Consider the following 26913-nt stretch of genomic DNA (forward strand, 5'->3'; position numbering starts at 1 on the left):
CGGGTTTTGCTCAGCCAGCTGGGATGTTTTTGCCTTGCTTTGTCAAGGCGCTGATTTATGCCCATATGTGCCATATACATTGTAGGCGCAGGCACGCAATGGTGTAAACACTTCCACCGAACATCTGTACACAAACCCGTCGAACATGCAGAAGCTCCCTGCTGCAGCCCTCGACGTGCCCCACAGGCAACCCAGCCTGCCTGTGGGGTGCCATGTGCCACTGGATTGTTCTGGATTGTTATGGGCAGTAAAGGTCACATCAGGATCATCGCATGATAAAAATCAGCACAGTCACAACGCTTTTATCCTGCCTCAATCTGTGCTTTGGCCTGAGCACTTCATGGCAGGTATCTGCGCCAAAATCTTTCCTTCAATGTCTTTCTCTTTACCTTACCTTTGCCTGAGAAATAGGTTAGTTTATCCCTGGTTTTGTATGGGGAGCAGCTGTATCAAACAGCCAGGGCTGGGACATAATATTTGGGCCATAATATACAAGCACCATTAAAGTTAATGCTTCATGCACACCTGAATATAAATGTTCATTTGTTCGCACTTCTAGGCAGAGCTCAGCCTCCAGAGAAAAAAGTCCAATAGCAATTCCACGTCTTTGGAGGAAAATCATCCTACCTTCTAGCCAGTTTAAAACAAAAAAGGCCAAAAATAAAAAGTTTAAAATAAGGTGTATAAAAGACAAAGAGGGGAGCCTTGGGGTGTACAGGAGGCAGGCCTGAGCATGGCAAGTGGGAATTATCTGAACAAGTAGACAGATGTAAATTACCAAAAAAGGCCATCCTCTTTCAGAGCACTTGTGCCCATCACTGCTCCAGATCACCTTCCTTTTCCAATGTTTTGGCTGTTTCCAAGCATATTTTGGATGAAGAGAGAAAGGCCGAGGTGATTGCCACCCTAACTCTACTGCATGGTAGCACCACAGGGATGCTTTGAGCTCTCCAACCATTCTGCAGCGAAGGCCATGCTCACAAGTGCATTCACGGCTTACACAAGCCCTCCTGGTCTGCACTGAGGCAACAACAGCAGGTTAATTAAAATCAATTAAACACTCCTTAATAAAGTCGGTTTAGATCCCAAAAGCAGACTAAGCCGGATGAGTTGACGCTTAGAGGTTTAAGAGACATCCTTTCTCCCTCTTCCCATCCCTCAGCCATGGATGTGGCAACACATAGGTGACAAAAGCAAAGGTTGGGGTGACTCCTCAAGCTGCTCCTGTTAAGAGCACAGCAGCCTACATGTACAGAGAAAGAGAGTTAAGTGACCAAACAATTTGTTTGGTTTTTTCCCTGAATTGTTCATCCCCATTTATTCATAACTGCTCACAGAATCCACGGAATTCATTGTGTGGTTTGCATCTTAAAAACAAATGAAACAACAGTATGTCTAAACCAAACAAACCCCAACCCAAAATACAGGCAGTAGCCCAGGGCGCATGAGCAACTTTCCAGGCTGAAGTGTGTATACACTCTGGAGGGCCCAAAAATGTGGATGGGGGAATATATTTAAATTTCAGGGAATAACAGAATTCCCAGGAAGATGTCTTACAAAGCAGGGAAAAAAGGAGGGTAGTATTTAAGCAATGATTATGCTGCGATTTTTTTTCCAGATGTGCTCTGGGGGTGGCGTGGCAGACAATCCCATTTTCTGACACGGCAGTGTGCTGCTGTGGCTGCAGTGGTGCTGGATGTCCAGGCACTGCTCCCTCCAGAGCCCAGCTCTCTGGCCAGCCCTGCCACGAGGGCTTAGTCCTTCCAAGGGAAAACACAACTCAGAGAGCTCAGAGCTTTTGGCAAGCAGCTGCTGCTTGAGACAGAAGTCCTCTTTTCCAATTTTTTTGTTCGCACTCCTCAAAAAGCTGCACTGAGCCACTTTGAAAGCGGAAAACACCTTTTGCACAGTCAGCACAGAAAGCCACGCTGACTTACTGTCCTCAAAAGGGGTGAAATACAAAACCATAACATTTCAACCAGTTCAATGCACCTCCTGACAGTGAGGCCACGGGGCCAAGGGTGTTCCATTGCATCCTCCCACCTCATCCTCCTCATGGCTCTGAGCCAGGGCCACTGACACGGTTTGTGGCTGCTGGTGTTTAAAAAGCTGGAGTTGACCTTTCCACACCCTCACCCCACACCAGGGATCCCAAACACTTCCTTCACTTCTCAGGGCTCACTATGGTGTTCATGTTTTTAATCTCATGGGAGCCCTTGTGCAGCATTAAGACACTGGCACAGGTTGCCCAGAGAAGCCAGGGCTGCTCCATCCCTGACGCGTTTGAGGTCACGTTGGACAGGGCTTGGAGCAGCCTGGTCTAAAAGAAGGTGTCCCTGCCTGTGGCAGAGGGGTAGAACTAGATAATCTTTTAAGGTCCCTTCCAACCCAAACCAATCTGTGATCCTATGATCTGCCCAAGCAGCCCCAACAAGCTGGAAAAGGATCATGTTAAAAATGACACAGAGAAAATATAAAAGCCATGAAAACAACCTGGTAAGACATGGACCACCCCAGCTGGGATGTGGGGAGAAGGCAGGATTCAAGCACTGTTCCCCTTTTTGGCTCATCTCCACAGAGATGTTGGGGAGAAGACACAATTCCCAAGATAGAAGCGGATGCTTCCACTTGGATACAACATCCTGCCTGTCTGCTGCAGGACCAAGGCTCAGCCCACACTGGCCAGGAGTCTCTCCCCTTGCTCCAGCCATCCCCACCAACCCTCATCTGCTGCCTTTCCCAGCATTTTTTCCTTCCTCTGCACCTGTCTGTGGGGACACGCACAGGTTGGGATGTGGGAAATGCACTTCCCATCAGCTGCCCTGCCAGATCTGGGTGTCACATCCTGGTTGGAAGCCAACATCCCACTGTAGCCCTACACTGTTTCCTGCTGGCCTCATCCAGCTGCTGCCAGTGTGCTGAGGGGTCTGGACAGCACAGGATGGGTGCAGCCAAGAAGGAGAGCAGAATTCCTGCACTGAGTGTGTGCACCATGTGGCACACGTCCCCTGGGTGCAACTGGGGCCACTGCTGCACCTTGGCTCCTGCAAGTTTCCCTGCAAGAAGGGTAACAGCAGCAACAATTTGGAGTTGCAGCATCTCCTGCTGGTATTTCTGTCAAGTCAACTGCAGCTGAAGGGCGGCCAAGCAGCTTCCTCTGTGCCCCATGGTGGGGCAGATAGGAAACGTGGGTGAAATTTTGTGTGAGAAGAATGCCCAGGGGACATTCCTCTGAAAAGCCTCAAAGACATTCCGGAGAAAACATCAGTTCCTGGTCACTGCCAGAATCCTTGCAGCTGCCCCACACCATCCTCCAAGCCCCTGTAACAGCAGAAGGTTTGGGACAGGGCTGTGCAACCTTCCTCTGACTGCCAGTGCAAGTCCCTGGGAGCTGCCTCCTCCTGCAGCCCAGGACCCTCCTCTCCCCTGAGTGCTGCCACAGGGAGGGATGGAAAAGTCATTGAGCATCCCTCTGAACTGCTTCCCTGCTTGCACGGCTGACCGCCCCCAGCACCACAGGCTCCCGACCTGACCAAGGAGAAACTGGACCAAAACAAGCATTGTGGAGGCAGAGGGAAAGCAGCCAGCCTCTTTTTTTCCTTTTCCTTTTTAAAGGGATATTGAAGACCAGAGCAGAGAGTCAGCACAGTGAAAAACAGCCACGTGGGGACTGTGAAAATCAGAGCTGAGGAGAGGAAGATGGGAAAGAGCTAATAAAGAGAGTCACAATATACAAAATACACAAGCACCCACCTCTGCCAGGAGACCTGTGGGAAGGGATTGTGGTGTAATCCCTGGCTGTTTGAGGCTGCCCAGGCAGACACAGTCTGGATCTGCAACTGGATCAAGATTAGACCAGGAAAGCCTAGATTTATTTTTTTTTCCCCCTGTCAACCTGAAACAAAATGCTTTCCCCTTGCAGCATTTTTTTACTACATGGAGGAAATTAAGAGAGGTCAGTTGGCTGTAAGAGGATCCTCCAGCCTCAGGTAGCTCCTGACCACATCCACACACCATATGGAAAAGCATCTGCTCAGTTCCAGAAAAATTCCCCAAGTTACATCCATGCATGCAACAACCTCAGAGCAAAACCTGTGCTGAGCTCCCTGCCCGCACTTGGCCCCATCCCAGCACAGGGTCTGGGGTTGGAGAATAGCTGGGTACAATCATTGCTGCCATTGAGGTTTCTCCTCTCCAACCTGGACACAGTTGTCCCAGATCTGTCTAGCAGTAAGTGGAGACAGAAGGAATGACAGAAGTTGTCTACTGAGGGGAACAAAGTCAATAATTACCCAGATAGGTTATGCTAAACTTGAGGGCTGTGTCCTCCCTACCAAGACACTGCTGGAGAAGCCCACTGTGACCTCTAAACTGAAAAAACACGTTGCCAAGGATCAACATCCCACAGGTAGTCACACTCAGCCCAAGTGATCTGAAGTAGCCGCTTTACAGTCAAAAGAAACTTCTGTTTCCTTATCGTTTGCTATAAATACAGCTGTGCTGTTTTCCTGACTGTGTTATTTCCAGAATCCTTATCATAGCCACAGCACAGTCACACACTTCACAATCTTCTTTTTCCCCTATTCCCAGCTTTTTCAAATCGTTTATGTTCACAATCCCATCTGTTCTGAAGCTCTTCTATGGCCCCAGACCTCCACATCCGCACAGAACAGGTCAGCGAATGAACTTGTCTTCCTTTTCCCCTTCTCTGCCATGCAGGGACCTGACTCACAGCTAGGGATGAACTCAAATGTCAGTGCTGATAAACATTTATTTTGCTGAGGAGCACGATGTGTTTACAGGCAGTGAAGTGGGCCAGTGAGAAGCACCAGGCATGCGCCAACTCTTGCAACATCTTGACGCTTCTGACCTTGGTCTCCCGCAGAAGTCATGTTGTCTGGTCCTTGGGGCGTTTTAAACACCAGGGGGAAAATGCATAGAGGAAAAGGATTCCCAAGGCCTTGTGCTGGAAGAGAGACCACGTTGAAACATTGTCAGGTGGCCTGCATTGCACCAGCCTGGAGACCAAAGGGAAATACCCTGGAGCAAAGGGTCCAAGAGGAGACAACAGCTGGCTGAAGGTGCCTTTGTTTCTGCACTGCTCCAAGCCAATCAAAACCTCACCTGCCACAACATCAGCTTTAGACCATGGTTTCATTTTCCTCAACAGACTAGCTGACAGGGTGGGGGAGAGTTTTATATATAGTTTCTGTAGCCATAGAATATCTGAAGACAAGCAAGTTTGACAGATAAAAAGGAAGCCTCAACCCTTATGAGAGATTTATTATTATTATTGTCCTCCTGAATCAAAGCTGTTACTCAGCAATACCGTGAGCTTAATGGAATTAATGGGCACCTAAGAGTTGTGAGAAATCCAGCACAGACTGCTGCCAAAGCTTCCCAAGGGATGTGAGTATCTGTAACCAAGTGTTGTGATCTCGATGCTGAAATACCTGGGTGATTCATCTATCACGCAAGTGGTGTAGGAGTGACATTCAAATGGCCTCAAAAAGGAGCAAATCTCTTTTTTCTCTGCTCTGTATTCAAGTTCTAAGAAGTTTCCTTCTTCAAGCTGGCTCAGAAACATCAGGAGGACATTCACTCCTGTGGTTTTATGGTATTTATTTGTCAAGTCCAGGCAAGAACCTAAAAATGGAGGAGGGCTGTGATTTGTGTTCCCATTGAAAGGAAAATGTTGGTATTTAAAATCAGTTGAACCCAGTTTTGATCTGTTCTTTTGAGAAATTATACTTAGAAAACATTTCATCTGTACAATCTTTTAAATTTAAATAAAAATTGCTCCCGTTGTTTCCTTCTGGGACTAAAAAGAAAGTCCAACAATCCTGATCTGGAATAGTCAAATCAGGCTTTTTCCAATGTTCTACAGTTCTGGAGCCTGGATTTTAGTTCTTTTCCACCACAAACTTGTACAGCTTTAACTCTTGCTTTTACAAGCTGCTGTGTTGCAAATCCATTTTAGTTTGTCAAGAGACTGTACCTCCTATGTACAAGCCTAATTACAATGATTTAGAGACGTTACCTACAGCAAAGACAACCCCTTTGTAATTTTATCCACCCTTATCCCAAGTGCTGACCACATTTAAATACTCTTTGATAAGCACACTGCAGATACTGTCACACTGGACACCAAAGAGAACCAAAGGAGAAACCACTGAAAATGGAAATGCTACTTTCATGGGCTCATCCAGACATAACTTTCCCTGCCACCTTCTTTGCAGAACAAGTTTCAGTCACCCAGTTTGAATATACAGATTCAAATTCTCCCAGAACTTCAGCTTTGGATGTGAGTGGTAGCTGGCACTTCTCTATTTTTTTCTAGTCAATGCATCAAAAGACAATGAGGAATGCTAAATGATTCATACTCATGGAATGAAATGCCATTCACAAACGTTTTTTCCATAGCAATTTGTCACATATTGTATTGAAACCACTTCAGAAGATGTGTCTCGAAGAACCTTTTGATATTAACATGATTAAAACCATAATGCAATTAGGCAATCCCATAATATTTCTGTATGTTATATGTGTGGGACCTTAAGTGACCACTTCATTCAAGTCCATCATAAATGGCTGCTTCTAGCAGAAGGCTGTTAACTCTGCAAGATGCCTCAGATAGTTGTAGAACACCAAGGAATTCAAATCTTCTCACCCTAGAGGCATTCTGGCTCACCAAAATTCAGCCTCGGTGTTGGATCTAGCCCACATGTCTCAAACCTTCCAAAATCAGGCATGAAAGATGCACTTCCCAAGAGCTTCTCTGCCCACTTCAAAACTGATATGTAAAATCAGTGGGAACACTGGCCACACTGGCCCTCCAGATGTATCCTTGTCTCTTTATTGGCTAGCTAGACACCCACCTGGATGTCTATCACTTTTCCTGTTGCTCCTGTCACATGTTGGCATCTATGGACACACCAGACTTGTTGCCCACATCTCCATATCAATTTCCTATACCTCCAGCAAACTGTTATGCAAATACACATCACTTTGCAGGAGACTGCATTCAAAAATCCTTCAGTGAGGTGCAGACAGAAGAGTTTTTGTCACCTCCCAAAGTGCCAGCTGTCCCAGATCCCTACCTGCCGGGCAGTTGCATCGCTGGTGCGTGTCTCGAACTTCTCGATGTCTTGGCAAGTGGAACTTTAGTTTCTGCCAAGAGAGGGAAAACAGAAAAAGGATTAATTTATACCACTGAAACCAAAGCCTCAAATTGTTGAAAAAGTGGAACTGGGAGGGGATGCTGCCCAAGTAGAGATGGGAGAGACAGGGCAGAACAGTTTGGGAAGGAAGAAAGGCAATAAAGTTCATAGTCTTCAACTAGAAATGCAGGGTTTGATTGAAAGCAGGCTAAGGGAGTTTCGTAATGGTCTCCAAATGTGGTCCTCCTGACAGGCATTACAAAACCAAGAGCCGGCAGTGGCAAATAAATTGGTGACTGTGTCCTCGTGACAAAGCCGCATTTCTCAGAAGACCCGCTCAGTGGGCAGAAAATGAAGATCTGAAGCAGGTCCTCTTCCACCCTGCAGCAGACTCCTTATGTTCTTGGAGACACCTGGATGGACAGAAGGATCCCACTGCAAGATCGTGGCTGAACATGAGCTGAAAGCAGCAACAGCATCCCCCGAAATCTTCAGACGCTGTGAAACTTAATTTTTCTCCCAAGTGCAGAACACCACAAAACCAATCAAGAGCTTGCACAAGGTGGAATTTTGTCAGAGTGTTCATGGCACATATGAGTTTGGATTCCTAATGGTGCCAGTCTCCTGCTCTCTAGGCCCATCTGTGTCTCTCCTGGAAGGCAAATAAAGTCCACCTGAGGTCACTGCATCTTCCCTCGCTGGGAACATCAACAAAATTAACCCATGTCCTAAGCAAAATGTGCTTCAGGGGTAGCATCCTCACCACCCCTCACAGACTTTAGAAAAGAAGTGTAATGTAGTGAAGAAAATACAAATCAATCCAAGTAAGTTATTCATTAATGCCTGCGAACCACACTTGGTTAATGATTTGGGAAGGCTGAGCTGCTGGGGTTCCTAAGCTCTGGAATCACTCCCTCTTCCCTCCTAATCTTCAAGCCCAACTTCCCATCCTAGATGAGCCCTCCTATTTTTTTTCACAAGTAGTCAATATTTCAATATTTCAAAAGAAATAGCCTTATACAGGGCACCACAGAAGCCCATGCCCAAGATCATACAGAGATTGCTTAATTTTCACAAGTGATGGAACATCTTCCTGCAAGAAGGCATCAGTTTGGGGGAAAATTCTTTTAGAGAGGATAAAAGTAAATCAACTTGTTTCCGCCTGGGATGAAGGAAGGCAGAATCGGCTGGAACATTTCCATTTTTTCACTTTGAAAGGCCTGGCTTCCTCACTGCAAGTCAAAAGAATAACGGTTGTTGTGACTGACTAGAAATTAAATATTTTCAGAGCTTTATTTTGCAGGGCAGTCTGAAATGTTTTGATAGCAAGTTGAATTGATAAGGGGGTGAGGAGAGGGTTTTAGGCAAGGAGAACTGCCAGTTCCCAAAGAGCATTTCATGGGTGTTTGCCTCCCCAGTTAAAAGCACAGATATGTGGATCTGTGCATGTTGGGCACATTCCCACCCTGCTGCCACCCCAGATGGCACAGCTCTACTCTGCTGCACTGCCTGGCTTCTGACTCTGCTACTGGTCAAACATGGGCACGAGTAGGACAGCAGAGTCTTTATTTGGACACTCACTGGTATGTGGACATACACAGCCCCATTCCCATCACACATGTGCCAACCAAAACGTCCCAAAACGAGACTGCCACATTTGGATGGTGTTCCCACGTTTGGGAGTCAGGCTCAGACTAGGAAAGGGGTGATGGTTTGCAAGGGCAGGAGCAGAAAGCCATTTCCTAGCCAACAAGGGTCCAAACACCCTGGCTGCAACAGGGGCCTTTACAGGACACAAATCTGCAAGGAAACATGGAACAGATCCCTGCCCCACCACGTGCAGAGGCACTGGAGGGGCTCAGGAGGAATGGCAGAGTTAGGCTGTGCTGCAAGAAGCCTTAGCTGGGTTGCTGTGCAGGCCTACAAAGAGAGGAGCAGCACAGCTGGACAGGGAAGTGATGACCCAGCAGGACTTGAACAGGACTGGGAACGGAACAGGGCCGATAACATTTCCCTGAGGCTTTATCTGCAGGTCAAGGCAGTGGAAAGACCTGGGACAACTGAAATAGCCTTCTCAAGGACAGCAGCCCCTGGGGAAGGAGGTGCTGGTGCTGCTGGGCAGGCTGGAGCACAGCCCTGTGTACCATGACCATGCAGCCATTGCACACTTACCAGCATTTGGACATTCTTCCCCATTCCTCATGTCTCACTCAAGCCCAAGAGCTCTGCACATCCCTAGGGAGTGGTGCCATGGGATTGCTCCCTTTTAGTGGGAGGCAAAACCTACCAGGGATTTAGGATAAATGCCATTGAGCCTGGTATTCATTCTCCTGCAGAGTCTATTAAACAAACACTGTCACTGAAAAAATCCTTGGCTCTAGGAGACCTCAGCTCAACTTTGGGTGGAGATGGTGAAACAAAACAAACCCCCCAGCCTTTTCTGCCTCCCTCGTTTCCACTGTGCAAAATATTGCCTGGTCCAACACAAGAAGCTGACTTTGTTCAGGAGAGCAAAGCAAATGCTAGAAATCTCCCACCAGAAATGTCATTTCCAAGAGAAAACTTTCATTCCCACACAAGAGAAAACTATTCCATTTTAGGGCAAGGTTGGCTTCTGTAAGCAAAATTCAAAAAGAAGATAGACTCTGGGAATCTAGTGTTTGCAATCTCCTTCCTGGGATCTGGGGTTTGCTTTTTCACCTGGGGGATACCTGGAGCATGTAGCATCAAGAGCAGCAACAGAGAGCTTCTGCCTTCCAGAAAGGCTGGAAACACTTCCCGTGGAGGGGATTGCTTTGTCAGCAGAGCCGGCTTGCTCTCCTCTGTCACTTCATTCAGTGACATAACAGCTGCATCTTCCCCCTGCACCACAGCAAGTGGCTGGGAGAAGCCTTAGCCAGGACTGGAGCCACAGCTGATCACCTCCGTGCATTTAGGGAGCCATTGCACATCGAAGAGTGTGAGGAAAGGGAAAATCCCTGAAACACCTGCTGGGAATGGGCAGTAAAGTCAGCACGGGCTTTTCCCATGGCTTTTGTTAACTCACCACAAGATGACAGGACAAGGCTGACATGGGTGGACAGAGCAGCCACGGCAAGACCACTTCTGACATTAAAGGGCCGTGGTTGTGGTCTCCTAGACCTTGCAAGCGCCTGTCTGTTTTGGATGGGCACTTGAGATTAGGTGAGAGGGAGGGCACTTCTTCAAAGGGGGCAGATTAATAGCTCTTTAGCATTCCCAGTTGTTTGCAGTCACCCGGGGAGGTGAAATCATTTCCCACCACTATCTCCAACAGCTAAGAGAAACACATTTTAAATAGATAATCTATTACAACCATCAGGAGGATTTCAGGGGTGGGTGGTTTTGTTAACTCTTATTGTTTTACCTCTAATTTCCCCGTTTTTTCTTAAAGGCCCAGCTCCTGGGATCATGGGACCATGTGGCACAAAGCAAAAGCCAGCAGCACATCGTCCCAGCTGGAGCAAAAAGCTTGGAAATGACACCACCTTGGTACAGGGATTGGCAAGCAGCTGAAAGGAAATGTGACTTAGCTACCAGAGATGTTGAAAGAAAAAAGTAGACCTCATGGTTGTGAGGTGAAGAACACGAAGCTAAAGATGGCAGAGGATGCTTAGAATAAGCTTGAAGACCTTGGGAAACAATTGTGCAGTGTGCTTTGAGATACGGAATAAAAGGAATGGGGGGGAATGCTTCAAGTCAGGAGGGAAAAGGAGTTTTCTGGTGTCTCTCCTTTGCCTTCATAAGCAGAAAGTTCCAGGGAAATGAGACTACTGGGAAAGCAGTGAGGATCAGTGCTCCCTCCTCATTCACAGGCACATTCCTGAATCCCTTCACAATACTAAAGCCACAACAAACATCTTCAACACGAGCCCCTGAGAAGGCTGAGGGGCAGCTGATCTTCCCCCAGTCTGCACAGGATTACCTGCTGTTGCATCACACATACACATTTCTATCTCTACAAACTCACAAATTCTGGGAACAGCACTGAATCCATCCTGTTCTCTACCCTGATGAGATTCTGGCAAGTGAAATAGCACCAAATGTTACCCAGCATGGGAAAGGACCTTGTTTTCTTCTTTGGAAAGCTCTGTCTCTCTTGCAAATGCCACTAGTGAGTTTGTGTTCCTTGTATGATTTTATGATGTCTCATAAATGCAGAGGAATTCAAATTCCTGTGTGGAGTTAAAGTTCTCCCTGTACTACCTGCTTCTGGCCCATTCAGCACAGATGTTTTTACAAGAAAACCTAGTCAGTTTGAGTCTGGTAGAAAATTCCCTTGTGGTATTCGCCTACAACAGGCAGAGGTTTACACAGTAGCAAATGAAGCTCTGGTCAGGCTGCTTCTGGGAAAGCATCAGCTGCCCTCTCCTTGCTCCTACTGAGCTGAGATGGAAATTCTGCCACAGCCAGCCAGTGCTCAAAAAGCAGGCTCTGAGATGGAGAAAACATCACCACCAGCTGCCTTAAAATTAACATCTAAAGCAAACCAACCCAGCTCCTCCCCCTGCCACTTTGCTTTATTTTTGCATCTAGAAGAAAGGCCCCTAAAAGGACTTTGGCAATTTGCACTTCTCGGTGCAATCGGTGTGGTATCCCTCGGGAACACCCGGGGCACGCCTGGGCACAGCATGGCCCATACTGGAGGGCATTACACACTCCAGGTTTTGAGCATAACCTTAGAGCTCCTTGTCAGCCCTCACAGATTTCACTTCTTCACATCCCTCCAGCTCATCAGCTCATCTTCACAGCCACCAGAGCCAGAAACGTGCTCCTGTGCTGTGCCTCCCCACCCACCTCTGACTAGCTTTTTCTAAAGCTGGGGTTCCTTTAAAGGTTTATTTTGTGATGGATAACACCGAGCTGGCAGCTGTGAAACCCATTAAGGTTGAAACACCAGGAAACTGTGAGGATGTGGCAATGAGAGGCGGCGACGGTCTGAGCAGGGGGAGATGAATATCCCACTTTCACGTCCATCACAGCAAGCCCATCTGCAGCCCCTCTCCCGCAGTCACGGTCAGCACAACTTATTTTGCTTCCCTTCCTTTTTTTCCACTCATCCTTTCCCTGTTCCCCATATCTACCCTGTTTTGCTACATCCTTGCCCCTCACCAGTCAGTCCAGGGCCCCATTTCAGACATAACGAAAAGGAGGACAGGAAGGATTTTTCTTTCCTAATCAAAAGCCTCATATGCACGCCACCATCTGTCCACCAGCAGCCCCTTGCCCTGGACCTTGAGCTGCTTGGGCCATGCCAGTGTGGAGATGAGGTTTAGATGCTTAGCAGAAGTGGGCAGCACAGTTGGCAAGTCTCACCTCCCCAAGGGACAGAGCTCTCCTCCCCCATGGCCATCAGACCTCCACAGGTATAAAGGGACAGGAAATGTGGGTCAGGCATCCCTCCTCCTCCACAGGCTCGGGCACTTTTCCCCAAGCTCTTTTTGAAGTTGTGGCCCAGGATGGAGCTGGTAACACTGGTGGCACTCAGGAGCAAGTGCTGGTCCCTCAAGCACTGTCCTCCTGTCCTACAGCTGCTCCCCACACTGGCTGCAGTGGGGGCTGTGGCCACCCCCAGGAGCACAGGAGGGGCTGCTCAGCAAACAGGGGTGCTGAGACCCCCATTTCCTCGCTAAGCTGAGCTATAAAAAGGTGTAAAGGTGCTGCTGCCAGCAGAGCCGGCAGGACACGGGGCCATCCGGCCCCAGGCACCAATCCCGGGAGGCTACTGTGGCACTTCTCAAATCTCAGTAGAGATAAACTTCGACTTCCCAGCAGACTCATGCCAGCAGCAACAGAGGGATTGCTGCACTTATCCCCTGCCCGGTGGCAGGGAAGGAGTCCCTGCATAAGAGTGCAACCACAGGGCACAGATCCAATCACTTGCAATGCTTCTGCCTCTCCAAACCCCTTTTTAAAGTAGGATATTGCCCCATGGACCCTGTCTTTCCCTTATTCCTCATCCAAAGAGGCAACTCAAAACCATATCTTTCAGCTCCTGCAGTGTTTGCTAACTGAAGGTTCACAGCTTTTGGCTGCATAGCCCAGCGGATCCAGGGACTGCTCTCCCAAGACCCATAAACAGAAGCGGAGCCTGTCAGTTGTAGGTTTAAACTGCTCACCACAGACTTTCACTGCTCCTAGAAAGCAGGAGGGGTCCAGGTCACCCCAGGTGCCAGGCAGCACTGCCCAAGGCAGGTCCCAGTAGTCGGCACTCTGATCATCCCATTCCTCGCCTCATTTGGCAGTAGCAGCCCACGGGGGATTTTTCTCAGATACAAACAGTTTTTGGGCTAGCCCCAGGGATCTCTCCAGCATGACTCAAGCCAAAGCTAAGTAAACAGAGCAAAGGAGAGGTGGGTGGAAATGGCTCCGGCCCGGAATTTCACCCCCAAGCCTCTCCTGGAGCTGTGGGAACAGGTCAGTGGGGACCTGTCTGGAGAGTTCAGAGACATGAGCCACCATCTGCTCCCTGACACACGTCAACACCACTTCAAAGCCCAACAAGGCAAGGAACACTCATCATAGCCAGAGTAGAGGAACACAGACAGCCCCCAGCAGCATCAACACAGCAAAGTCAAAGGTGTCAGCCACAATAATCTCTGCTTTTGGGCCCTCTTTATTGACCTGCTGAAGCCAGTAGCAGCATTCCCCCATCATCAGAGGAGAGCCCACGGGGTCCAGTGGAGTTTGGATGGGACTCAAGTGAGCATAACGCAGCCATATGCTCTGCACTGATGCCTTGGCAGTAGCAGAAGCCATCCTGGCGATGCCAGTGTGTGTCATTTTCCTGAGCCAGGAGCTGTGGATGGGGTCAGGGCTGGTACAGCAGCAATGCCAGCCCATCACAACACTGGTGTGATAGTAATCACTTCTTCCCATAGCCATGCTGGCTGTGACATGCTTTGCCTGTCCCTCTCCTGGGGTTCAAACGTATGCTGAATCCCCAGGTTAAACCTCTAGCTCTAATTCTAACTCTTTCAGCATGCAAGAATGGAAGAGCATCTCTGAATGGAGGGCTGGAGGTTTTTGCCTCCCCACCAGGACCAGGGATGAGGTTTTCCTCTTTGCAAAGTGCAGGCTTCAGCCACAGCATGGACTGAGAAGAAACAACAAGTAAGTTTGAGAGGTGGGAGGGACCCGAAGGTACAGGGAGTTCAACCCAGCAGCAGCATCACTTGTGCAGAGATAAATTTTTAAGGAAAGGGGGAAAAATGGATAATGTGACCATGAAAGCATGCACGTGCCTAAAATTTACAATACTGCGAAGTATACATGCAAAAGGAAAGAACACCGACCTCATTGAGCAGTTGGTCAACTCTTCCCAAAATAGCCGTCTCCATTTGGTCTGCCGAGAGCCAGGCAGGGAGCTGCGTGGGTCTGTCCGCTTCCAAGTGGGACACGCGGGACTGCAGATCGGAGGTCCGAAAGTACAGCAGGAGGCTGAGCACCAGAGAGAGCAGGGAGACGCCGGGCAGCCCCGAGCCCAGCAGCAGAGGGAGGCGGCAGCATCTCTCCCCATCGCCGCTCCTGGGGGGAGCCACACACCCCCTGTCAAAAGCTGCTTCGTCGACGCCTTTCCAGCTCTTCTCCTCCAACATTCCCTCCCTGTCCTGAGAAACAATAAATAAATAAATAGAATAAATACAGCTTCACTCCTGCTCCGAGAAGTACAATCCAGAAGGCATAGGAAAAGGACGTCGAAGGGGATCCCAGTGGCAGCAAATCACAAGTGACAGCAATAATGACAAAAGTGGATGGGGGGGTGTCTTTAAAAAATAAAAACAAACCACACACAGACAAAAGGGGCGCAGAAAAAAAGGGATCCAACTGCAGCAAAGAGTGCGAGGGGGAAAAAATAATCTGATCAAGATTGATTTTTTTTTTTCGTCCTGTATTTCAGTCTCTTGGTTCGCTGGTAGGTTTTTGATTCTTCCTAAGCTGTCAGTTTCAGTTCCTTCGCAGACTGGCCAGGAGCTCGCACATGAAAGTCCCCATTAGAGAGAGGTAATTCTCAGCTGCTCCGGCGACGTTGTGCTCTGGCTGATCGTGGCTCCCCTGTAACATGACACACTCCCTCCGAACTACGGGGCTGGGATGAGCGAGCTGCGCGGCTTCCCAAAGTAACCTCCTCTACTCGCCCTCTCTCTCCACCTCTCCCTTGCTGCATGATTTATTTATTTATGCAAAGCGCCGGGGTGGGATCGGGCAGTGGGACGCCCCTGTCCTGCTCGGTCCCCAAACCACCTCTCCGCCGCCAGCCCTTCCCTTTGAAGTGACTCTCGCCGAGGTTATTTATAGTGGCAGGAAAGAGATTGTAAAGCAGAGGCTGGGCTCGCACCAGCCTGCGTCTTCCTTCCCTCCAGGCAGCCGAGAGCGCTTTATGGGATGGTACAAACGGGATGCCGCGTCCCCCACGCGGATCCTGGGGCAGCCCAAGGCACCGCCAGCGGGGCATTTGGACCCCGGTATTCTGAAGAGAGCAGCCAGGCAGAGTGAGAAGCAGAGCGAAACATCTGGAAACAGCAGCTGGCAGCTGAAAGCTCTGCAAAAAACAAGCGAAGGGCAGCGGGGAGACACACCCCGGGCAGGCGAGCTGCATTGCAAAGGGGGGAGCATCTGGGCGCTGATTTGGGGGTACAACCTGCCAAGGGTGCTGAGAGGAACTAATCTGCTGAGGCCCTCTAGTGAAGCAGAACTTCCCATCATCTCCGTGTCCCACCAGGCACGGGGCACCAGACAGACAGTCCCCCACTTTGGCAGGGAGCAGTCTCCCCAAAACGTGCCGTAGGGCAGCTCCGAGCCTCGCGTCTGGGAAACAAAGCCTCCTTCTGTTCTTCAGGAGCAAGGGAGGGCCACCTCTCCCAGTTTTTCTGAGCGTGAGATACAATATTTTATCCTCCAGGGTGACATGCAGGCTCTGCTGAGCCCCTGCCTGACTGTCTGTCCATTCTTTCGTCCTCTCCTTGAGCACGCTCAGCAGTGAAGCAGCACAGAGCTCACCGTGGCGCACAGTCATTAAAACCCAGGCAGCAAATTGGTCTCTTAAAATCTGGCTCCCTTGTGGCTCTTTCGCTGTCATTTACACGTTTTAAATGAAGATTTTGCGTGCAGTCTGTGCTGGAAATTAACTGGCAGAGAAAACTCATATCCATCTCTGGCTTGGTCTCTGTTTCAGGGGGCTGGAACAAACAGACCTTCTGGGAGCAGGTTAACGCGAGCACGAGCTGTGTCTCCTCCACCAGACAATCCCGCCGAGGGCCCGGTAGCACACAGCCCCAATTCTCCGAATGGCCTCATGCCTTTCACAGCCACTCGCTTCCCAAAATGGGGTTTTAGCGTCTGCGAGGCAGGAAATCCTTTCTTTATTTCTTTTAGTGGGTTTCTTGTCATCTCACTGCTCAAATTTGCGCCGCTGTTCCGGCACGCACGGAAAGCGCCCCTCTGATGGCTGCAGCCTTTCAACAGTTTTTCATATGAGCGGGGCAGAGATGTGGAACCCACAGACACGGGGCACAAAGGGTCGCTATTCGTTCAGGAGGTGTAGCCACCCCAGTCTCCCACCCCCTGCCCATCTCCCTGTGCTAGCAGCCTATTTCTTTACAAAAGGAAAAGACTGGCTCTGCCAGAGTAAACCACAGTCCATGTGAGTTACCCAAGATACCACCTGCAATCACAGCAAATAAGCAGACAGAGAGAAATGAAAGGGAGATGCTTACAGGCTGATAATACGGTGTTTCCCTGAGATCTTCTCCAGGAAATACCAGTTAGAAAGTGGTGCTGACTGTCCTAGAGAGTGCTACAGTACACTACATAAAGACTGGGGTGGAACTGCAGCTACCTGCCTGTGTTATACAAACTTTCACCCAAGGCTGTCTCTCTCTCCCCCCTTTACACCAACCTAAGCACTGAAATCACAAAAATACACCCTCTAAGCTAAAAATGGAAATCTGTTGGGTGTCTACATCTCATTTCCCCACACTGGCTGGGGAGAGCTCTCTGCTCTTCTGCGCTGATTTTTGATACAGATCCTGCTGTCCAGACTCGAGGATCGCCTGAATGACTCTGTAAGTGCCTTTTCCTGCCTCCCCGCCAGCCCCTCTCCAGCTGATCAGCTCATTTAGAGGGTATGTCATAGCTGCTGCAGGCTGGGGAGCTGCACTCAGAAGGGTTTCATGCAGAAGCCTTAGCTGCAGATGTGCAGGAGGGTAATTTTTCTATCCACGAGATATTAAGAAGCCCTGTCATCCCATGCCAATAAAGATGGACTAATTTAGCCACAAACCTGAGCTAACTGCACAAATCAAGTCTGCAGCACTGCTCAACAAAAAAAGCTGCCTCCAGAGACAGGCCTGGCACGTAGAATCATCTCAGCACTCCTTGAGTTGCGCACAGCCCAGACTTCAGCTCTCTCACGGGCCTGAGAGGAGGTGAGCGCTGCCCTGAAACTAGTCTTCGTGCAAGCTGTGACTCTCAAAGTCGGTTGAGCAGCAGCAAATACTTGCAGTCAGGAGTGATTTTCACTGACTGGTGACTCATAGAACGCCCTGAGCTTGAGGATGTATCCCTCTTTCCTCGGGAGGCTGATGAAATTCCTTGCAAGGACAGTAACCACACACTTCCGTCGCTTCTAACAGGTCTTCCAGGGCAATTAAGGACCTCAGCACAAACATACAAAGAACTGGAGCAAACAGAACTTGTATATAACCTCCCAAAGTAGCTGGAACTCCTCTGTACAATGAAAAATTTTCACATCTAGCACATGGCACTGGGTGAGTTGATCAGTTACAAGCAGGTGTGGAAAGACTCCAGCATGGTCAGTCCTGAGCACAGGCACTTTGTCTTTCTCAGGGACGTCTGTACATGGGCAAAGCACCTCACAGAGAGCCCAGCACTGCTCTGCAGCAGACACAGTGCTCACCATATGTGGGGGTTCCTCACAGAGAACACTGCAATAGACCATAAACCCTCTTTGACCCAAGGCAGGTACTGTGGACATGAACCACTCCATGCCACAGGCCAGAAATGGATACTTGGGCATGGATGAGGCTTTCCTTCTACGAGCACAGTTCAGGTCAGCAAGGTATCTCCCACAGGTCTTCACCTGAAAAGGGACAGATAACAGCTGCAGGCTTTCCTCACCTTCCTTCACTTAAAAGACAATTTTCCATTAAAAAAAATAATGTGTCCTTCCCATCACTAACTGGAAGCTGAAGCCAGCTGCCTGGAGATGGCCATGTGTTCAATCCCACCACTACCTTCTCCTTTTCAGACCATTTACTGGGGAGAAAAACCCCACCCCAATTCTCTTCCTCTTTCTGCTTTCCCCCCCCTCCCCTGCAGGAAACATGGGGGTCTTGGTGTGCTCAAACGAGCCATTAACCAGCAGCCAACATCTCCAGCTATTGTAAATATATTAACTCAAGGCCTTTCTCTGCATTTATTACACTCAAGAACAACATCTGGAAACAGATGTTTTGTGAGCAGAGAAGAGGGGAGGAAGGAGGGTAACAAAACAAGGGGGTGGGAAGGACTCTTGCAAGTGGAAGTACATGGTCTGCAGACCATCCCTTTGCAAAATGCTGCTCAGATGGAGCACTGCAAGGGGCTGAGGGAAGCGCAGCCACATCCCTCCAAGGCAAGGCAGTGAGAGTAGAACATCTTAGGGAGGCTGCCTGACACAAACAGCAGTGGGGGAAGAGAAAAACTCACATCAGCTTCCAGTGCCCTTGAGAGGAAAGGTCAGAACACTCTCACACAAACAGGATACTGGGGCAGTGAGGCTTGTAGTGGGACAATGTCACCTCCATAACAGTTTGGCAGCATCTGCCAGTGGCCCCACAGTGTAGGCAAGGTCTAGGGCTCCCACAGTATTCTGTCTGCCCCAAGCAGCCTGTTCTCAAAAGGCAAGCAGAGTGGAAACTTCCCATGCCAGGCACTCTGAAGAACCAAGGGGTCCTGCTCTGATGTGGAGTCTTGATGACATGGCTCAAATTTAGACAATATTTAGAAAATCACACAGTGTTAACTAGGGACAGAAAGGAAGCATGCATACTTAAAAATAACTCCCATGGTATTATTGTGAAACTCCATTCTCAACTAGATACACTTTGGCTTAGGTACCAGAGATACCTAAGGTACAACAGAGGTCTGAGATCAAAGCTTCCCTGCATTTCTTTTGTGGGAAATGCAGTTTTACACACAGCCTCACTTTTTATTAAAATAAAACTAAACTCAACAAACAACTCCAAAAACTAAAACAGAAAAAAACCAAAACCCCACAACAAGTATTTTGTCATCTTTAACCTCAGGTTCACAAGGGGTATCTCCACCCTTGCCTCTCTGAGATGCAGTTACACATACTTTGCAAGTAAGGTCAGCAATATTGAGTATTACCTACCTAATTTGGTATTTGTTTATAGGAAGTATTAAGTGGCCTATGGAGCAGAACAATTCCCGCCCGAGGAGCTGCTCTAACCCATTGTGGAGTTATAGAATAAAGACACATTTGATCCTTTGGGAAAAGGGTTATGAAAATACATGGAAAAAATGTACTGTCCATGCATAGTAATATCATGGCTGTTTTCAATCACTTGGCCTCCAAGAAAACAAAGGGGCTCACTGCACAATATGAACTCCTAGCACTGGTAGCAGCAAAGGAACTAAGCAAGAAGCAAAGTTAGTAGTATCTGGTTAGGGTTTTTTATTTTCATAACCCTAAAATGCCTGAGCTCATTGTTGCCTCCCTCCCAACAAAGCCAGGCTGGCTTCACGCAGCTGCGGCGGTGGGAACCTGTCCCCAGAGCTGTGTGAGAACAATCAGGCAGAGCTGAGCTGTGTCCAGGGTGGGAGCCTGGCCACCAGCAGCTCCTGCTGAGGTTGGGTCAGAGCTTCCAGGGGAGGATGGAGCAAACACAGGTTTTGCACAGTTTGGGGCCAGCCCTTCTCCTGCACACCCGCAGAGGGAAGGCTTTGCCAGAGGAGAGCAAGCAGTGGGGACACAGTTAAACTGCCCACGCTTGTCCTTGTGTTTCCAACTAACCCCTCACCTTTTGTTCAGATGACGAGGGAAGTGGCTCTGAGCAAACCAGGCTCTGCACCCTTCTTCATGGAGGAACTTTTTTCTCACAGCAGAAGCCCTTCACGGCCAAGAAGCATTTCACAGGAGGAAGCTTTATTTCTCTGCAGCAGCTGTTTGGTTTTTGGTTTGTTGCTGGGCTTTTTCTTCCTTGTTGGGAGCTGATTTTTAATTTTCAGTGCCACTGGAGTCTGCAGAGATGGGCATCTCTGCTAGCCTGTTTTTTGCTGTTATCTTGGTTGCTGCAGAGCCTGGGTGGGAAAGAGACGTTAAATTAAGAAGAACAACATTGCTACAAAAAGAAAAAGCCTTCATCCCTTCGGCACTATTCCCCAGCATCTTGCAAGGCTAAGAATTCCCACAGCAGCCTGTGGAAGATGGGTTTTGTTCATAACAGAGATGCGCCTACACTGGGAGAGCTGCTTTGTGAATTCTTTGTTTTGGTGAACCTGGGAAATCCTGGTGCAGAGCATTGCTAAATACTGCATAGCACAGCTAGAGCAGTACAAAGCTCTAGCTGTAGCAAAGAGGTTCTTCGACTGAAGACTCAAAATCTTCTCATCCAGGTGGACAAATAAGGGTGAGATTTTCATGCATGAAATCATCAGGGCATAACGTTCGCCATCCCAAGGCTGAGGCTCTGAGGAAAAGCTCCTCTGTTCCCAGCAGCAACTCCCTGGGCCCCTTGCTGAGCAGAAAACCTCCCTCTATTAAAATCAAGCTCAGGCATTGTATGCTCAGTTAGTCACTTGTGCACCGAGGTGCTTGCCACAGTGCATTGGCACACGCGGGACTGATAAGCCAGGGCACTGATTTGCATTTAGATTTACCATTAAACAGTTTAGTGAAGAGCTACTGCTGAATTCCTTCAGCCTCACTGCACAGCTGGGCTACTCCATCCACCCCAAAGCCCACTCTCCCCCTCACCTCTGCCAGGCAGAGGAATTCCTGTTAATCCTCCACTACCTATTTCCACACACATGGCTGAGAAAACCCTCCCTCCTCAGCTTTGGCAGGTGCAGATCAGGCTCAAGCTGCCGCCAACCCAGGACAACCAGCCAACACATCCAGGGTGAACACCCCTGTGGGGCGAGCCGGAAGCCCCAAAATCTCGGGTCTAGCCCACGTGCATAGGGGAGGGAGGCAGAGCTGTGGCACAGCCCTGTCCAGGAAAACCCAACCCCACAGCACCAAGGCAAGTGCATATCCCTGCGCAAGCAGCCGGGAAACCCACAGCAGCTTTGTAGGAACTTTGAAGTTAATGAATCAGAGCTGGGAGGATTGGGAAACCCAGACTAAGTGTCAACTGCACTGGGGGGAAGCAAAAGTAATGAAGCAAGGCTCCCCCAGAAGACTGATTGTTTTGGAATGCAGAAGCGAAGGAGAATGGATATAGCAAGCTCAGGAAATTGAAAACAACTTTAGGTAAATACTTCCCCTCATTCCAACACTTGGTCTTTTATCAAAGCTGATTCAGAGCCTGACAGCAGCGCACAAGGCAGCTCTGCTCCATCCTAATGCAAAAGACAGGCCCAGTAGACGAGCGGTTAGTGGCTAATGGAGCAGAGTCGGGTTCAATTTCCCTGGAAATTAGTCGTGGAGGAAAGCCAGGAGACAAGGAGCACTGCTAACATCCTTCTGCAGCATCACTGCTTCCCCTGCGCAGGGCAAAGCCCTCACTTGCGCCCCCCATGGGTCACTCCTGCACCCCAGTGCGAGGGAGAGGAGAGCAAAATGAAGCAGGAGGGATGTGAGCTGGGAGCAGACTGATGGTGTCAGAGAGCAACATGGCTCCATGGCAGAGCTTTCCCTCTCACCACCACTGCTTTCATAACACTTGATGTAAATCCTCCCCGGCAGGGTAGTTCACCTGCTTTATTAAAAGCAGCTTCATCTATTGAGTCTCTTCCAGCTTGCTGAGTTTTTAGCTGCCACTGGGGGCTTTACCTCCTTTTAGCAGCATCACAGGGGGACTGTGGAAAGATGCTTTTCTATCCCGAAGGCACACGTGGCAAGACTAGATCACACGATGGCTGCAGTACTCCAGGATGTAGCATCTCCATCAGGCTGGGCACCCAAAGGGCATGTCTGAAGCTGACTGCCAATAACAAACTTGTTTTAAGAGAAAGGGTCCAATCCTTCTCATTTGGGACTCATTAAAGTCAATGGAAAAAAAGCTCTTTTTAGCTTCCCTAGTCTTTGGCACTCAGGTCTCGTGCCAGCCCAACATCCGTGTAGTCACTCTAGATTTATGCCAGTCCAGAAAAAGGGAATCCCTCGTGACAGGTCCCAGTGAGAAGAGGGGAGAGGGGTTTTGACCACAAAACTCACTGTCCACATGGCTAAGCCAAGCACTCCTTTTTTACCTCGGGCATCTCAAACCTCACCTTGATGCATTGCAGCATTCTTCCTCTTTCTCCTCAATAAATCAGTGCTATCCACTCCGTGTGCAGGCTTTGTACTTCTTCAAGTTTGGGAGGCCTGGTGATGATTACAAATAGCAGGAAGTAAAGCACATATAATTACTAGATCGGTATTAAGTAGTAAACAGACCCTTGCAATGGCCCTTGAAGGACATCAGCCTGAAATGGTGGCTCCAAAAATATTTTTCTTTAATTTGGCCATATGCTGCTACCAATACAGTGACTAAAATAAATTTCTCTGCTTTAAGAGGGGTCAGCATGGAGACAGCATGGAACCCCTTGTTTGCTGCCTACCATGCACCTTGCAAATCCAGAATCATTTAGGTTGGAAAAGACTTCCAAGATTACAGAGTCCAACCTTTGTCCAATCACCTCTTTGCTGAAAAAATCACAGCACTAAGTGACATACTCAGCCATTCCTTGAAAACCTCCAGGAATGGTGACTCCACCACCTCCTTGGGCAACCCATTCCAATGCTTAGAAACCCTTTGGGTGAAGAAATTCTTTCTGAAATGCCCATCCTGCCCATGTCAGTGGATAGTGTGATGGATCAGGGCAAAGCCACCACAACCCATGTTTATACACAGAGGTTTGCCTTTTCCTGAGGGCTCTGGTATGTGCTGGTGAGGAAAGAGCTGTCTCCCACTGGTGCCCCAGCAGTGGGGAACACTGCTTGGCTCTGCACACAACTGTCCCTGCATATTTGGAGCACAGGGCTTTAGTGCAGCGGCTGAAATATCATGCCTATCAGTAGGGCCCTATGGACAGAAAATAGCAGAGGATCTGGTGGCAGTTTCCTTTCAAGACATACAGGAATAGCAGCACACATCTCTGCTGGATCATGTGGACTGAATTCCTCAGCTGAACTCCTTCGGCTTTGAATTCTGCAAACCAATTTTTCCCTCCTTGGCTTGTTTGTTGTTTCAGGACCACTAAACTACCAAGAATGGTTTACATTATACAACCACCCTGTCCTTATTGCATTTCGAGGAGGAGACTCTGACAAACAGCCAGATCTAATTTGTTCTTTAAATTGGCTTCTAGGCCAGACAGTCATGCCTTCCAGATGGAAAATCCAGTTGCACTCACCAGCTATATCCCAGTGCATTCAGGTCCCAAACCAGCTCTCTCCAAAGCATGCTCTGGCATGCAATTTGATTTTTTTTTTTACACCCTATGAGAGGCAGTCACTTCAGTCCCTGGTGAGGCAGCACCGCTTTTTTGTCACCTGTACCAGTTCAGCTGTCAGCTCTTCCCCGCTGTCCTGTTATTTTTCCTAGAAGCCCATCTGACAGCTGCAGCAGCTTTGTAACTGCCAGATTCGGAATTGGTCTTCCTGGGAAAGTCCTTTCAGGTTGTCTTTTCTCTCAGCTAGGCTTGGTCAACCTTTTGAACACTACTCTAAATCAAAAACAATTTTAAGAAAGCAAATGCCGTGCTGGATTTGGATTCTCTCGTCTCCTGCCAGGACAGAATCACAGATACGTTCAAGGCTGGTTTAGGTTACAGCCAGAGCATGGCCAGTGGCACGCTGTGCATGGGACACTGACACTGCTGACAGCCACAAGGTGTTAAAATCCTGCCACAGTCAGCAACAAGCCTGGGCTACCAATTGCTTTGTTAGGGACTCGAGAGGCAGGGTGGCAAGTGAGCCCCCAAACGTGGCTGGGAGCAGGACTCCAAATTGCAGTGTCCCACACATCCAGCTTGGGGAGCTGGTGGGAGCAGCAGCTTGGGCTCAGACACAAACTCTATCCCACAGGGAGGCACAGTGCCAGGGGCTGACCCCTTGCTGGGAACCAGCACTGGAAGATGTCATCTGCAGCAGCCACAGGAGTGATCTGAGTAAGAGGGTGGCCTCAGACAGTCTGTGGCTTTCTCTCAGCCCCTGTGACATTTTTTGTCCTTTAAGCCTTTTTGTTGCAAGGCATGTTTAACCCTAAAGCTCTGTGGCCTGATGGATAGACAACCTGGTGTTTTTCCCACCTCTGCCACTCTATTGCTTGGTGGCCTTTGGTGATCAATTAATGCTTTTCATTCTTGGAGTATTCATCCCTTTCCTCCTCAGGGAAGCAAGGCCACTCTAAGTTGCCTTAAGATAAACTGCTGTCAAGGGTCCAAGAAGGAAAGAGATGAATAAACAGCCACAAGGAGTTTCAAGGCAAAGTTAGTAAGCACTTACAGTAATTTCACGACTATAAGGCGCACCCTTTTGACTAAAATTTTCCCAGGAACCCGGAAGTGCGCCTTATAGTCCGGTGCGCCTTATCTGATCTACAAAGTTCAAAAAAATTGCCTACCCGGAAGTGCGAGCTGCGAGCCACGGGGGAAGCCGGCAGGGCCATGGCTGCCAGGTGGAGGTGGGGCGGAGCAGGGGCGGGCACGCCCCGGCCCTGTGGAGGCAGAGCCGCCCCTACACAGGCACGCCCCAGCCCCGTGCAGGCGGAGCCGTCCCTCCAGAGGCACACCCCGGCCCCGTGCAGGCGGGATGGCCCCTCTAGAAGCACCCACCGGCCCCGTGGAGGCGGAGCCGCCCCTTCACAGGCACCCCCCGGCCCCGTGGAGGCGGAGCCGCCTCTCCACAGGCACCCACCGGCCCCGTGCAGGCAGCACGGAGGGGCGGCGGCCATAGCCCGGCCCCGGAGAGGCAGCACGGAGGGGTGGCGGCCATAGCCCGGCCCCGGAGAGGCAGCACGGAGGGGTGGCGGCCATAGCCCGGCCCCGGAGAGGCAGCACGGAGGGGTGGCGGCCATAGCCCGGCCCCGGAGAGGCAGCACGGAGGGGTGGCGGCCATAGCCCGGCCCCGGAGAGGCAGCACGGAGGGGTGGCGGCCATAGCCCGGCCCCGGAGAGGCAGCACGGAGGGGCGGCGGCCATAGCCCCACCCCGGAGAGGCAGCGCGGAGGGGCGGCGGCCATAGCCCGGCCCCGGAGAGGCAGCACGGAGGGGTGGCGGCCATGCCCCGGCCCCGCCGGATGCAGGCGGGCCTGGGGCCCCGCGGCACCGCCCCTGCCAGGTACAGGCGGGCCCGGGGGCCAATGACTGCCGGGTTGAGGCGGGGCCTCGACCAGCAACCGCGCGGAGGGAGCTGGGGGCGGAGCCTCGCTGCAAAAAAAAAGTGCGCCCTATAGTCCGGTGCGCCTTATCTGATCTACAAAGTTGCGAATTTTGCCAACTCCCGGCGGGTGCGCCTTATAGTCCGGTGCGCCTTATGGTTGTGAAATTACTGTACTTTGCAAATCCTGAATCTCATGGTGTCCACAAAGGCATCCTCCCCCAGGTCTGGAAAGGGTCCTGTCAACCAGGACATCACTTAAAAGCCTGTGCATGTTCAGCACACACCTGCAAGACACATGTGCCATGTGTCATCCAGGGAAAGGCAGTGGATTGTGCTGAGGGTGACCTGAGAAGCCCTTAGGGACACCAATGAGTAAGCCTCCCTCACTCTCAATGCTTTGAAGCTGATAGGAGAACAACCATTCCATCGCAATGACTCTGTGCCCTTCCCAAGCTCCTCCAGGTTTCAGGGGCTCTGTCAGCATGCATGGCACTGAAATTAGCTCTTTGGGAAAAGGTTAAGAACAAACTTTCTTGGGGCCATCATCTCTTGCAAAGAAGGCCAGAGGTTTGTCAGTCATTCTGTGGATGGGCAAGATCACTCCTGAAAAGCTTTAGTGAAGCCCACACTGCAGCTGAGTGGGTGGACTCACTTGTAAGAAGCACTGCATTGCACAAGAACACGATCACAGTGGCTGGCTGGAAAGAGAGGCTCAGCCAGGCACGTTTTTTGTCTGGGAGAGCCAAGGTGTTGAGTAACACGCAGCAGAGGCAGGCACATCTGCTGCCAGGTCTCCACTACACAACCCAGCAGTACCCACGCATCTCCTGAGCCTCCATTTCCCAGCAGCTCTTGTAGGGACACACATTTAGCAAAGAAATGTAAACCACCATCAAATCTGAGTGGTTGCACTTTACAGCCACTTCAGCTCAGGCCCAAACAATTGCACGGAGTCCACACTAGCAAAGAAAGAGCCGGTGTATTACTTGAAAGGAATGGTTTGTTTTGGTTTCACTTCCCTGCCCACACCTCTCTGAAACTGCCTTCTGTTTCTCCAGGATATTTGCAGACATGCAGTGTTTCCCTGGCTGACTTCACATGGAACACCGGGGTCCTAACAGGCTCTACCTTTGACTCCTGTGCTGCTGTGGCCAAGTCCTTGGATTCCTCTGTGGAGTAA

General features: G+C 49.8%; 1 protein-coding gene across 6 annotated transcripts in view; it reads right to left on the reverse strand.

Annotated features, from left to right (window-relative positions):
* Nucleotides 1-15525, reverse strand: part of COL13A1 (collagen type XIII alpha 1 chain) — an 83430-nt gene extending 67905 nt beyond the window's left edge. For 5 of the 6 annotated variants that reach the window (XM_033066754.1, XM_033066753.1, XM_033066752.1 and 2 more), the window contains exons 1-2: nt 14474-15525; nt 7101-7170 (exon numbers count right to left, since the gene is read on the reverse strand). In XM_033066754.1, coding sequence (XP_032922645.1) covers nt 7101-7170; nt 14474-14776 — 373 coding nt within the window. In that variant the 5' untranslated portion in view covers nt 14777-15525. The remainder of the gene's footprint in view (nt 1-7100; nt 7171-14473) is intronic. The other variant, XM_033066750.1, reaches the window with a different exon arrangement.
* Nucleotides 15526-26913: the final 11388 nt, after the last annotated feature.

This window comes from Catharus ustulatus, chromosome 8 (genome assembly GCF_009819885.2).
Source record: "Catharus ustulatus isolate bCatUst1 chromosome 8, bCatUst1.pri.v2, whole genome shotgun sequence".
NCBI lineage: Eukaryota > Metazoa > Chordata > Aves > Passeriformes > Turdidae > Catharus > Catharus ustulatus.